Consider the following 14,756-nt stretch of genomic DNA (forward strand, 5'->3'; position numbering starts at 1 on the left):
CCCTAATGAATATGCATGGAGCAGATTTGCATGCCTGGCACCTCCATTATATGCAGATCTCTCTCATGCATATTCATTAGAGCTATCCTGAAAACCCGACTGGCCTGGTAGTCCTCCAGGAGAGGGTTGGGAACCACTGTTATAGAATACCTGTATGCCCTACTTTGGAATAAACAAGACTTTTTATATCACTGACTTCTTTGTGGAATGCTCATTGTCCATTCTCACTGTTTTCCTTACGATATTGAACCTGTGGGTTTTTCTCCTGTTGGACTTTTGGTGTTTTCATGCCTAACTGCCATTAATTGGGTTCAAACATTTCCACCAGCTCTTAGCAGTAGTACTGCCCGATTCACGATTCGAATCGATTCACCGATTCACTTCAGGTGAATTGATTCGAATCGATTTACCACGTAAAAAAATCGGCCTCCCGATTCGTTGAATGACCCTCCCCCCTCAAGCAGGAGCGGCAGAGCTGCCTCTTGCTGGCCTGTCGCTCCTGCTTTAGAGGGCGAGTGAGGAGGGTCAGTCAGGAAGTGGCTTCCCCGCTAGTGCCAGCTTCCCCGCAGCAACTTATCTAAATTCAGCAGCCTGCCCTGCAGAAGATCGCCGCTGGCTCTAGCAATCTTTGTAAGCTGCCATACGACGTCCGAGTTGTCTTCTTTCCGTTGTCTTCTTCTCTGACATCAGAGAAGGAGCGAGACCGCGGCAGAGAGAAGACGATTCAGACATTGTATGGCAGCTTACAAAGATCGCTAGAGCCAGCGGCGATCTTCTTCTGCAGGGCAGGCTGCTGAATTTAGATAAGTTGAACACGCAGGCCTTCTGGGAGACGGGGGTATAGTCCTTCGTGGGAGGGGGGTGTAGTCCTTTGTGGGGGGGTGTAAGCCTTCCGGGGGGAGAGGGGTACATGCTTTTGGGGGGTGCAGCCTTACAGGGGGGTACAGGCCTTCGGGGGGGTGCAGCCTTCTAGTGTAGGTACAGGCCTTCAGAAGGGACAGGCAGGCCTTCAGGGGTGGGGTGTAGGCCTTCAGGGGGGGGACATGCAGGCCCTCAGGGGTGGGGTTCAGGCCTTCAGGGGGGAACAAGCAGGCCTTCAGGGGTGGGGTGCAGGCCTTCAGAGGGAACAGGCTGGCCTTCAGGGGTGGGGTGCAGGCCTTCAGGGGGGACATGCAGGCCTTCAGAAGGAACAGGCTGGCCTTCAGGGATGGGGTGCAGGCCTTAAGGGGTGAGGTGTAGGCTTTCAGGGGGGTGGACGTTCAGTGGAGGGGGCCCTGGTATAGAAGTACACGGAGGAGGGAGGGAAGAGGGGGAGTTCAAAGAGACGTTCATATGCCGGACTTTGGGGGGAAGAAATCGTCTAATCTGTCTAAAAACAGAGGAGAGGAACAGAGATGGGATTTAGGGATGAAAGGAACAGAAAGGGAGAGATGGTGGACCCTGGAGTGGTGGGGATGCTGGATGAAAGGGTAGTTAAGAAAAGGTGGATCTGTGGAGGGAGGCAAAAAAAAAGGAAAGATGCTAGACCTCTGGGGGAGAGAAGGGAAACTGAAGGGGAGGACAGAGATGGCAGATGGATGGTTAGCATGGAGAAAGAAGAAAGAAGGAGACCCTGGCAAGCAAGTTATCAGAAGACAACCAGAGCCTGGGATCAACAAGATTTGAATAATGACCAGACAACAAAAGGTAGAAAAACTAATTGTATTTTCTGTTTTGTGATTACAATATGTCAGATTTGAAACGTGTATCCTGCCAGAGCTGGTGTTAGACCACCAAACGTGAGGTAGGATGTAACAGAGTGGAAAAGTCTTTTTTGTTTCTTTATTTTGTTTACATCATGGCGCCAATGTGGTTAGGAGAGGGTGAAGGGGGTGAAGAGGCTATAAAAGGGGTGAAGAGACTATAAAATAAACCCACCAGAATATTTTTTAAAAAACACCCAATTGGGCAGGAAAATCGAATTGAATCGAATCGAAAAATCAATTCAATAGGCTGAATTGAATCGAATGGAATCAAATTTTTTCCTGAATCGGGCAGCTCTACTTAGCAGGCGTAAATGTTTGCGCTCAAAGTTGGGCTATAAATGTGCGTTGAGCTAGAATTCTATAAAGACCATTCTACCCTGATCAGCCTTTTTAGCATTTGTGCTTAGCATGGATCTTCCCAGATCCTATGACTGACCTATGCAGAATTCCCTCCTATGTGAAAATAGTACACACTCTAAGAAGAACTTGTACTATGTGCATATTGTATGAGCTGCTAACATTTGTTTCAAACAGCCTATCCCTAACACGGGGTAGGATCTGAATGGCATTGACTCCCTGTTTTCTCCATTTTCTAAGATATGCTATTTTGACTAATGAAACATGGCCTTCCTGGAAAGGGGAAGAGAAAAAGGGGGTTCTCCACTTGCTCCAGTCAGTCAACATAGAACCTGAACAATTCCAGCTTGGAAAAACCAAACTCTTCATTAAAGCACCTGAATCAGTGAGTATAACAGCTTGATCCTTTGAGCCCTGGGAATGGGTAGGGTTTGCATTTCAGACTTAAATTACCGTATTTTCGCGGATATAACGCGCGCGTTATACGCGTTTTTACCTACCGCGCATACCCCTCGCGCGTTATATGCCTGAGCGCGGTATACAAAAGTTTTTAAACATAGTTCCCACCCCGCCCGACGCCCGATTCACCCCCCCAGCAGGACCGCTCGCACCCCCACCCCGAACGACCGCTCGCACGCGCTCCCACCCGCACCCGCATCCACGATCGGAGCAAGAGGGAGCCCAAGCCCTCTTGCCCGGCCGACTCCCCGACGTCCGATACATCCCCCCCCGGCAGGACCACTCGCACCCCCACCCCGAAGGACCGCCGACTTCCCGACAATATCGGGCAAGAAGGGAGCCCAAACCCTCCTGGCCACGGCGACCCCCTAACCCCACCCCGCACTACATTACGGGCAGGAGGGATCCCAGGCCCTCCTGCCCTCGACGCAAACCCCCCTCCCCCCCCAACGACCGCCCCCCCCAAGAACCTCCGACCGCCCCCCAGCCGACCTGCGACCCCCCTGGCCGACCCCCACGACCCCCACACCCCCCTTCCCCGTACCTTTGGTAGTTGGCCGGACAGACGGGAGCCAAACCCGCCTGTCCGGCAGGCAGCCAACGAAGGAATGAGGCCGGATTGGCCCATCCGTCCTAAAGCTCCGCCTACTGGTGGGGCCTAAGGCGCGTGGACCAATCAGAATAGGCCCTGGAGCCTTAGGTCCCACCTGGGGGCGTGGCCTGAGGCACATGGGCCCAACCCGACCATGTGTCTCAGGCCGCGCCCCCAGGTGGGACCTAAGGCTCCAGGGCCTATTCTGATTGGCCCACGCGCCTTAGGCCCCACCAGTAGGCGGAGCTTTAGGACGGATGGGCCAATCCGGCCTCATTCCTTCGTTGGCTGCCTGCCGGACAGGCGGGTTTGGCTCCCGTCTGTCCGGCCAACTACCAAAGGTACGGGGAAGGGGGGTGGGGGGGTCGTGGGGGTCGGCCAGGGGGGTCGCGGGTCGGCTGGGGGGGGCGGTCGGAGGTTCTTGGGGGGGGGCGGTCGTTGGGGGGGGAGGGGGGTTTGCGTCGAGGGCAGGAGGGCCTGGGATCCCTCCTGCCCGTAATGTAGTGCGGGGTGGGGTTAGGGGGTCGCCGTGGCCAGGAGGGTTTGGGCTCCCTTCTGGCCCAACTACACAAAGGTACGGGGAAGGCGGGTGGGGGTGTCGTGGGGGTTGGCCAGGGGGGTCGCGGGTCGGCTGGGGGACGGGCGGAGGTTCTTGGGGGGGGGGCGGTCGTTGGGGGGAGGGGGTTTGCGTCGAGGGCAGGAGGGCCTGGGATCCCTCCTGCCCGTAATGTAGTGCGGGGTGGGGTTAGGGGGTCGCCGTGGCCAGGAGGGTTTGGGCTCCCTCCTGGCCCGATATTGTTGGGGAGTCGGCGGTCCTTCGGGGTGAGGGTGCGAGTGGTCCTGCCGGGGGGGGGGGATGTATCGGACGTCGGGGGGGGCATCAGGCTTTCAGGATGGGGACAGACCTTCAAGGGGGGACAGGACTTCAAGGGAGGACAGTGCACGGAAAGTCAGGGGGGGTGAACGGAGAGTCGGGACAGCGCACGGAAAGTCGGGGCAGTGCACGGAAGTCAGGGGGGGTGAACTGAGAGTCGGGACAGCGCACGGAAAGTCAGGGCAGTGCACGGAAGTCAGGGGGGGTGAACGGAGAGTCGGGACAGCGCACGGAAAGTCAGGGCGGGCGAAAGGAGCGTCGGGCATCATGCGCGTTATATGCCTGAGCGCGGTATACAAAAGTTTTTGTACATGTCATCGTGATTTCTGCGCGCTATACCCGTGTGCGCGTTTTACACGGGTGCGCGTTATATCCGCGAAAATACGGTAATGCTAGGTTACTAGGCAAGACTCATAAGATGCCAAATAACATGGATATGTTCTCTGTGAAGAATAAGCACAAAAGAGAGTTGTTTATATAATGGGATTGGCTGAGAACAGAGGTTTATGCATGTTTAAGTTCAAGAGCAATGTGGTAGGCCACAGAGGCATTTCTTTAATGAAAGTGAAGACGTGTTATGTGCTGCATTATTTATAAGTGAGGAAGTGCATGCTGAATGAAGGTGATATAAGGTGTCTGTATATGTGACCTGAGTGTTTGATCAGTCAGTACAGAAGGCTGTTTGTACGATTTAATTTGCATGCAGAGCTGCTCACGTAATGGGATGGAAAAGAAAGTACAGTACAGTATTTATATTCTGTATTGCAAGTTTTGTCAATCAGTGAATCAGAGAAGGAAAAAAAATTAAAGATGAATATTTACTGGTCGATATTCAAAATGATTTCACTGGCCAGAAATGGCCACTGCCTGGTTAGATCACTTCTTCGGAGCCAGTTATTGCAGCTGGGAATTAGCAGTTAGTGCCTAAGTGAAAGCCGGCCATTTTGGGGACGTTCTGAGGGCAGAATTGGCACTTTGGCCAGTTAAGTGCTGATATTCAGCAATTAACCAACTATAGTATCCACATAAATGGGACCTCATAAGAGTCAGTCCTATCTTTACAGGCCACTTAAGTTCTGAATATAGACTTAAGCGACTGTATCCTAGTGGTACCTTATGTACTGAGTAGAATTCTTAGAACGGTACAAGATTTTAGGATGGCTAGGGCACAATGGGAGTCTACACAAGAGCGAGCATCCTTTTGTTTAGCACCAAATTTATGGAGTGGACTCCCAAAATATTTGCAAGAGGAGGCAAATTTAATGAAGTTCAAAAAGTTGCTTAAAAGTTGACTTTTTTGTCAGGCATTTGATGCTTCTGATGGGGGGGAAGGGAAGGAAATTTATTGATGATTCTGCAATATGGAAACAGTTGTCTTTTTTATTTCTTTTGGGAAAGTGTTCTTGAAAGGAAAGGTAAGTTCTTTTTCTTTTAATTGTTTCTTTTACTTGTAATCCCATTGTGATCTGAAGAAGCTAGGCAATATATAAAATTTTCAATAAACATGAACAATTTCCTGTGGGCAGGTGACAGGATGAAGGAGCACACAGGTGCTAGCTGGAGGCTGCATGTTTTCAGGGTGCTGCTGCTGGCAGGTTTGCAGGACCAAGGCAGACAGGTGGTGGCAGGAGGGGGAGAGGGAGTGATACTGTAGAATAGGCTGGAGAAAGAGACTGGAAATACTGAACCCACTGGGAGAGGAGGGACAGAAATGGTAATCGTTGCACCAGATGAGGCACTGGTAGTGAAGTCAGTAGCTGGGAATTTTGGCACCTTTAATGGCCAGCACCCTGAACCAGTACCTCATTGGCAAAAGTCACAAAAAGCAATTTAGCTGTGGGTGTTTCTTTTTGTAAAGTTTTCCTTATAGATGTGTTTTGTAAAGTTTTCCTTATAGGTGTTGTTCTTTGATCCTGCTCAACTTGAGAGATTTCTATTTGACAAAGAAGCTTTACCAGTAGCATTGTGAGGATAGGAGGTGTCCAGGATGGTGGTACCCTACCCTGCCCTATCCCCTCCTTCTGTGCGCCCCCTTCCCCCCATTCCTTCCCTGCTCCCCACACCACACTCGCACCCTCCCTTCCCCCTATAACTCTTTTTAAATGTGCACCAGTGCAAGCAGCTTCTCCGGTCTGCTGCACACCAGTGCATTGGCTTTCAGAGGGGAGCCAAGCTGGCACAAGCAGCAGGCTGGAACAGTTGTTTGCACTGGCAAAGATTTAAAGAGGTAGGGGTGGGGAAGGAAGGGTGCAAGTGTGGCATGGGGGGGCAGAGAGGTGCCGGTGCCCCTCTCCCCTTACCACTCCACTGAGCTTTATATAGTGATAGGCCCAGATTCTGTAACCAGCACCCTTAAAAGTGACAGCCAATCGCATATCAATCACACTACATCGCTGGGTACAGAATTGTGCCTACACCAAAGGTAGGCGCCAGAAATGTAGGCCAAGGGTTTTCCTGGCCTACATTTCCAGTGCCTACCTGTGATGTGAATTGCACCTCCATAGGCACTTTAGGCCACCTAAAGCCTAAAGTGCCTGTGGGTATTAGCCACACCCACAGTGGCATTAGGTGGCCTAAAGTGCCAACGGAGGCGTGATTCTGGTGCTGATTTTGTAGGTGCCAGTAAGCACCTTGAAACTCTAAAAACGCTGTTGAAACAGCATTTTTTTTACTGAGTTTTGGTGCTTACTGGCACATGAAAAAATGGTGCTATTTAGAGAATCTGGGAATTTAGTGCCTAATTAATCGTAGCAAGCAGTAAAGTTGACTTAATGGTTTTGGTGCAGTGGTTAAAGCTACAGCCTCAGCACCCTGGAGTTGTGGGTTCAAACCTACACTGCTCCTTGTGACCCTGAGCAAGTCACCATTAGATAGGCCATTAGATAGGTTGTGAGCCCACCAGGATAGACAGGGAAAAATGCTTGAGTACCTGAATAAATTCATGTAAACCGTTCTGAGCTCCCTTGGGTGAACGGTATAGAAAATTGAATAAATAAAAATTATATTGATGTTTCACTTCTCTTCCCCAGTGATGTGGACTATGATTATTTCTTGTTATATATTTGTAACAAATTCAAATAAAATTTATTGAAAAAAGTATAGACAACAAGACACCATGACAAAGTACATCTTTAATATATGAAAACATTTATTAACTTCCAGCATTAAATCTCTGAGCATTTATGCTTTGTTTAATTTTATAAAAACCCTATTTATCAGAGCAACAGTAGAGGGGTTTTTTTTAGAAGGGAAATACCAAATCATCCACATTCTTTCACAGCCCACAAAAGAGGAAAACAACACAATTCCTGATGTGGGACAAATGGTTCTCCTCTTTGAAACCACACTAGTTTCTGTTTTCAAAGTTGGGTCATTGAAAGCATCTCTCAAAATCTGTGCTTTGAAAAATAATTAGCAACTTTGCAAAAAGAAATAATAATCTAATCTGGCACATTAGACTATGATTAAGTCCTACTAAGCTGTAAGTATTTTGCATGTGGCACCTTTCTAGAAGGTAATTTTGGAAAGACATTTTTGTGCACACATCTGTCAAAAAAGTGCACTGATATGATGGCATGTACTTTGCCTGTAGGCTTATAAAGGGGCACGATGCGGGTAGATTGTGGATGGAGTTCACAATACATATAGGGACTCTTACTATTCTATCAGCACCGTGTAATGTTCATATTTAAAGCCCACTAAATACGAACCGGGGTGTTGACCCCGGATATTCAGTGCTGAGCCATTTCCTGCAACCAGCATTGAATATGTAGGTCCTTAGGTGCCATTTATAGAATCAGGCCCAAAGCGCTCTTACATTGTAGGTGCCACTCAGCACAGTTGTCAATCAACTACTAGGCTCCACTTATAGAATCACACCTAGTAGTGCCTAATCGGACTTAGGGCTAGATTCACTAAACTTACCGATCCTGTAACGACAATGGCAAAACCAGTTTTACTGGTTTTGCAATCGTTCCCTGACCCGATTCACTAAACTGCTACACGATCAATCTCCTCTCCGATCCCAACCAACCCATGCAAATTAGTAAAACCCCATGCAAAATAGCCAAGCGATTGATTCACTAACAATTGCTTGGCTATTTTGAATCGGGTTTTGCTATCCTAAAACCTGACTGTAGACCTGTTAGTAACTGTGTTACTGACAGGTCTGCTGTTTTTTTTTGACAGGTCTGCTTGTCTTTTTTTATTCATTTTTTTTCCATGGCACAGATATTTTGTTTGTGTTACACATGCAAAATATCTGTCCCATAAAAAAAAAGAATAAAAGACAGACCTGTCAAAAAATCATGCCCCCCTCCCCCCGTGACCCACAAATGGCAGGAGGGTTGCCTGATCCCTTCTACCTTCGTCCCCCCTCCTTCCCAGCACACGCGCAGCCAGCCAAACACGCCCCCCAATCAGGGACTCAGCCCTAAGGAAATTCCTGATTGGCTCAGGTGCCTCAGGCCTCTCGCAAGGGAGGCACCTGAGCCATTCAGGGCCTTAGGCCCCTCCCCTTGCTTCAGGGTATGGCCTAAGGCCATCATTGCCACACAGGAGGCCAGAGGAGCAGAAGGGACTGAGCACCCTCCTGCTTCCAACTTGTAAGGTACTAGGAGGGGAAAGGGGAATGGGAGTTGGAAGGGTGTCCGCTGGCAAGAGGGAGTCGGCATCCCTCCTGCCATTTTTTTTTTTAATGGTGGGGGGAGTGCCAATGGCAGGAGGGAGTCAGCATCCCTCCTGCCATTTTTTTAAAGCAGTGGGGGGAGGAAAGAAGCCCTGATAGCAGTGACAGCTTCTCTTGTCACTACTGAGCTCTTGTCACTACTGTCACTACTGTGCTCACTGAGCGATTGAGTCAGGGAGTTTTCATGCAAATGATTTGCACCTCCATGCAAACTTACCACCATTTGCATGCAAACTTAATCAATCACTGTTGGAAAATCGGCCGGAGAATCGGCCAACAGCGATTAAGTCGCCATTGTTAGTGAATCTAGGCCTTAGGCATTGCTAGGTGTCATACTGGTACATTAGGCCTGTACAGATGCCTAGCGATGCCTAAGTCAACCACACCTATTCTTTGCCCCTAACCACCTCTACTTTTTAGGTAGGCCTTGTTAGGTATCAAAGGATGCCTCTACTTAGGTGTCATCAGGCATTCTAAGAGTTCAGTGACAAACCCTTAATTGGTGATTTACATTTTTTCATGATTGGCTGAAAATTGGCATGGTCAATTACCACTCCAATGAAGCCAATAAAAAAAAAAAAAAAAGCTTGCGCACAGATTCCAAATTAAGCATCGCTAAGCATCCTTGATTAGAGCATCTAGTGGCACCTAATCTAATCTAATCTAATCTAAGCCTTATATTTATATACCGTATCATCTCCTGAAGTAGGGGCTCGACTCGGTTTACATAAGACAGGGAAACAGTTTAACTAATATGTGAATTACTAAACGAAAGACAATTAACACTTCTTAGTACCATTTTGCAAAAACTGTTGAAATAGCATTGTTTTCATCGATTTAGGAAAAATCTGGAGAGAGAAAAGAGTTCTAATATAACTAGAAATAGGGCTCTCGTGCTAATTCTGCACTAATTGGTCAGCATGCACAGTGCCCATGCGCTAACGGATTAGCACAGAGCACATCAACTGTCTTCCCCCAAAATCGCTCCCATGCTAAAAAAATAAAAATGTTTTAGCATGTGGGAAGTACACACTAATCCCAAAACTACCACAGAACACTTGAGCGCTTCCTTTGGTAATGCCTTTTTAACCTGCGGTAAGCCTGCACTAGGCTGGTCTGGAGCCGATAATTCTTGATTTTTGATGGTTGCTGTGGCTATTAAAGGGTTCACACAAAGGCTGACTGAGACTATCACCAGTTTTCCTCGGGACTGATGTCGAAACAAATGCACTTATTCTTGCAAAATTTAGTTACACCAAACCACATCCTGCAGAGCGTCAGCAAGGCAATATGGCATCTGCACAGACTGAAAAGTCAGCGAGCACCACGCACTTGCAGGACACAGAGACAATGATGATTCTGGATGTGTCAGGGCAGATCTGGGACTTACAAAGTTAGGGGTAAATTCTAGATATGTTGCTTAGCATGATTCCATAAACCACCTCCGGAGTTAGGCACGGTTTATAGAATCACATCCATGCAACTAACATTTAGGCATAAGCATTTATGCCAAAGAAAACTAGGCCTAAATGCCTGTGCCTAAATTGTGCTTGAATTGGGTGTATTCTGTAAGTGTGCCTAACTTTTAGGAACACCCATGACCTGCCCACGCCTCCTTTTGAGATCCACGCATTCAAATTTATGCTCACCACTTTATAGAATATACATAGAAAGTTGTATGTGTAAATTCTAATTAGCGCCAATAATTGCTTCCTAATTGGTAATAATCGGTGTTGATTGGCTTGTTAAATAAGTAAGTCGTGCATGCAAATTGGCAATGTGCACAGATTTGCATGCACAACTATGGCCAGAGTATACAGAATCCAAGAGTTAGTGTCAATTTCAATGAACAAACCAGGTAAGTGCCTGGATATAACGCGGCCACCCATGAATCAATGCCAGTGCCTGGATTAAGCACAGCATTGAATATCCGGATCAGATTTAGCTTTTAAATTTTCTGACCATCACAGGCTCAATATGAGAGGTTTACTTTTTAAAAAAGAAATGTGTGCTACAGCTAGCATCAGAAAAGTGTTAAAGAATTGCTAAAAATGCACTGTGCATAAGACTGCATGCCCAGGTCTGATACCCATAAAATCACTTTGCAAGCAAGCTGGGAAAAAGACTTAAATAAGTCCTGATTTTGCACCTCATTTATTCCATCAAGAGCCTATTTGACCCTGTGTGTGCTCTGTGTGTGCAGCTTTTCCTGCTGGAGGAAATGAGAGAGAGAAAATACGATGGGTATGCGCGGCTGATCCAGAAGATGTGGAGGAAGTACATGGCCAGAAAAAAAATATGTACAGATGCGAGAAGAAGGTATAAAATGTCTGTGTTTGGGATATTGTCATATGACCCATGCTTTCTGTTATTCATGCCCTTCCCCCCAGTGATTCTAATGCTATTGATTTGAAGTCTGATTTCCTAAAGTATCATCTGAGATATGAAATGGAAGCATCAAACAAAAACAACTAAAAGCTTCTTTTTACCATATTTTATATATTTTACCATATTTTATATATTTTATTTTATTTCTTCCATTTGTGCGTCGCTCTAGGTGACATTACAGAGGAAGGGGTTAGAAGAGGGTAGGGTCCTCCCTACCTATGGAGGGCAGGAAGGAGTTGAGAAAAGAGAAGCATGTAGAATATTTCATAGAAATTCCTAACTTTACAGATAGGAGCACCATCTATATAAATGATATCTAAATGAATTAAAGTCCTTGTTAGGTATCAAAGGAATAATAGATGGGAGGAACTATTAAACAATAGAATTCAGGGAAATTCAATTAATAAAATAAAAACAATAGGGATAAAAACAATGGAATAAAATGTAAAATAATTCATAAACTGGGAAAAAAAATTGAAATAAGTCTGACAGAAGTCCATTTTCCTGAAGTAGCTGTTACCGTAGCATATTTTAAATAATCCCAACGGCAAAAGTCCAGACGGAACAGATATCGGCTCGGTTCCAGCTGCTGCAGCCCCAACTTATCGCTTCCAGGCAGAAAATGCTCAGGGCCACACTGCTCTCGGTGGGCAGCTCCTGAAGAATACAGCACTCTGCCTGCATCCGCGGACAACCGGGAGGAGGAGACCCTACGGATCCAGAGACACCACCAGCCCCTCCCCAATGAGAGAGCAGATGCCGCCCCATCCTAGGCAACAACCAGCACTGATCAACAATGCCTCCAGTGGTCCCACCTCCAGCAACAAGGAACTGTTTAAACTATGAACTATGTGGAACTGCAAACATTTTTGCATAGAATTAAATAGTTAACTCAAGCAGAAACATCTTTAAATTGGGGTGACCAAGTTCTTTAAAAATTGTCCAGTCATTATTCAGCCTGTGGTGGTCAGCATTTTTGCCCCAGATTTCAATGCCAAGCCATATCCGAACACCAGCATTGAACATCTAGGGCTAATTATTTAGGAGCTAGCCTCTGGGTCTTATACAGATTCCAGCCAATATTCAACTGGATTATGCAGGTCCTGACTGAATATTGACTAGGACCCACATAAAAATTTCTGGCCAAAAAATTTCTCCCCTCCCCACCCCTCCCTACCCAACCCCTAGAAATTCAGAATCCTCGCTTAAAGAAAATCTAGGTTGGCCCCAGCTTCTCCCCCACTCTAATAGCCTTACTCTTGGCCTATTTTAATGCTCCAGCCCATGGCCACGTAAGTGCTGAATATCGACTTAAGTGCCTATGTGTTAGCCAACTCAAAAATAACTGGATATTCAAAGTTGAAGCCCGTATGGGTCCTGGCTTTGAATATAAATCTGTTGGTGGTAAGCAAAATGCTCACTACTGCAGGCTGTCTTATGAGTTGTACTCTAACAGAGCAATTCTATAAAGTACACACAAACAGGCACATGTGTATCATGTTTCTGTATGGCCCTGGTGTCTCTTCGTGCTCAACCGATTAGCCCCTTCTGGATCGGGGGAGGGGAGGAGCTGTGCTCTTAAGTCCCCGCCGCTGCTTCTGCTGCCAGCCGCTGGTTTCGGTGCGGGCCCGGCGTCTCCTTGTGCTCACCGTTATCCCCTGCTGGATCGGGGGAGGGGCGGAGCTGTGCTCTTAAGTCCTTGCTGCTGATTCTGCTGCCTGTCGCTGGTTTCGGTGCGGCCCTGGCGTCTCCTTGTGCTCACCGTTATCCCCTGCTGGATCGGGGGAGGGGCGGAGCTGTGCTCTTAAGTCCTTGCTGCTGATTCTGCTGCCTGCCGCTGGTTTCGGTGCGGCCCCCGGCGTCTACTTGTGCTCACCGTTATCCCCTACTGAATCGGGGGAGAAGGAAGGACGCAGGAAGGGCCTCTGCTGAAAATGCACCATTCTAGGCCTTTAGGTTTGATCTGATAATACTATTCTGTAAACACACACATCATATGTAACATGCATTCTACAAGTAAATATATTAATGGAGTCTGGACACGTACCTAAATTATAAGGGGTTCATAATAAAAAAAAAAAAAGTCTAAAAAGGGTCCTAAATGGCTACTTGGACGATCAAAAAGATAACCAAAGCTTAGGCCTTTCCCCTGCCTCTAAATGCACAGAGAGAAAAGAGGCGTGTTTAGAGGAGGGGAAAGGGCAGGCGTTGGGCGGGAGGTGGGCCGACCTACACCTGGGGGTGCAGCAGGTATAACCAAAACCTTAAGTAGGTTGCCTAGTCGGCACTTATACCTTTTTGACTTAGACGAAGTCAAACCAGTGCCGAAAAAGGGGCCGCTGAGCTGATGGCCGCTGGCGCGATCAGTTCAGCGGCCCGGCAACCTACCCACCCACCCACCGCAACCATCGTGGCAGGAGAGATGCCTCATCTCCCCTACCGCAATGCCCTACCCCTCTACCCGAACTGCCACGACCCGCGGCAGGAGAGATGCCCAATCCTGCCCCGATGTTGGTGTGGATTCTGTAACCGGTGTTGTTTTTGACAGACACCGGTTACAGACTCCGGCTTTTAGGCGAAGGACTGGCTCCTCCTTCGCCTAAAAGCCCTTGTGTTGGACATTTTGGGCTTATGCGTTTTTTTGGTTCATTATGGGGTATAAGTGTAGACGTAGTGGTGGTCTGGGCGTTTAAACAGCTAAATGTAGAGGCAGGCCATTATCAAAACAAGGACGTTTGTTTTGTTATGGACACTTACCCTGCTTCTGCTTTCAACGTTTAAGGCCTTAGGCCAAAAAGGGACTTAGACGTTTTTTTTTATTATGCCCCCTCCACGTGTATATATTTGCTCTTATGCTAATATTCTTTTTTGTTTAATTGAAAATTATTCATTAGTTTCCAAACAGAAAACATTTAAGAATAGGAAATTCAATTAATATTGAGATTAAGTATCTCACAAAGAAATCCATCTAGCCCTCATCAAGGGAATAGTGTTATCTATTAAAGGAAAAATAATAAAGCAATCATATCAGGAATAAATCACAAACTACATATATGCTTGAATACTATTACTAATCCACAGCTAAAAGGAAAGTTGGTGTTTACATTTTATCTATATAATAAGTTCCAACTAGGTGCCTAGTTATAAAAATTCCCTTCTAAATATCCATTTGTCTCTGGAATAAAGAAACTTGCTAGTAGATTTGTTCTTCATGTATAACATCACACTTCCAATATGAATCACCATCATTTATGCCGTGTTATTTTGAATTTTAGCTTCAGATCTGCTACTGAACAAAAAGGAGAGGAGACGAAACAGTATTAACAGGAACTTTATTGGGGACTACATTGGCATGGAGGAGTGTCCAGAGCTACGCCAGTTCTTGGGCAAACGAGAGAAGATTGATTTCGCTGACACCGTCAACAAATTTGATAGGAGGTTTAAGGTATGCTAATAATTTCACTGAGTTGATAGGAAGTGTCACATTAGCAGAATCTTAACTTATTGCATGTTATTTATTTATTTAATATTTTGCTTTTTCATAAATTCACCAAAGTGAGTAGGTCGGAAATTAATAGTTCAAGGAAATGTGTCCCAACCAGGACTAACCAGGTCTAACATACCTCAAGTCTAAAGATAAACAAATCTACAACT

General features: G+C 46.8%; 1 protein-coding gene across 1 annotated transcript in view; it reads left to right on the forward strand.

Moving 5' to 3' along the window:
• Nucleotides 1-14,756, forward strand: part of MYO1E (myosin IE) — a 395,564-nt gene that overhangs the window by 350,907 nt on the left and 29,901 nt on the right. Inside the window, 4 exon segments of the mRNA XM_033920720.1 lie at nt 2,343-2,487; nt 10,918-11,004; nt 11,006-11,033; nt 14,378-14,547. Of these exon segments, the coding sequence (XP_033776611.1) occupies nt 2,343-2,487; nt 10,918-11,004; nt 11,006-11,033; nt 14,378-14,547 (430 nt within the window).

Source organism: Geotrypetes seraphini, chromosome 14, assembly GCF_902459505.1.
Source record: "Geotrypetes seraphini chromosome 14, aGeoSer1.1, whole genome shotgun sequence".
NCBI lineage: Eukaryota > Metazoa > Chordata > Amphibia > Gymnophiona > Dermophiidae > Geotrypetes > Geotrypetes seraphini.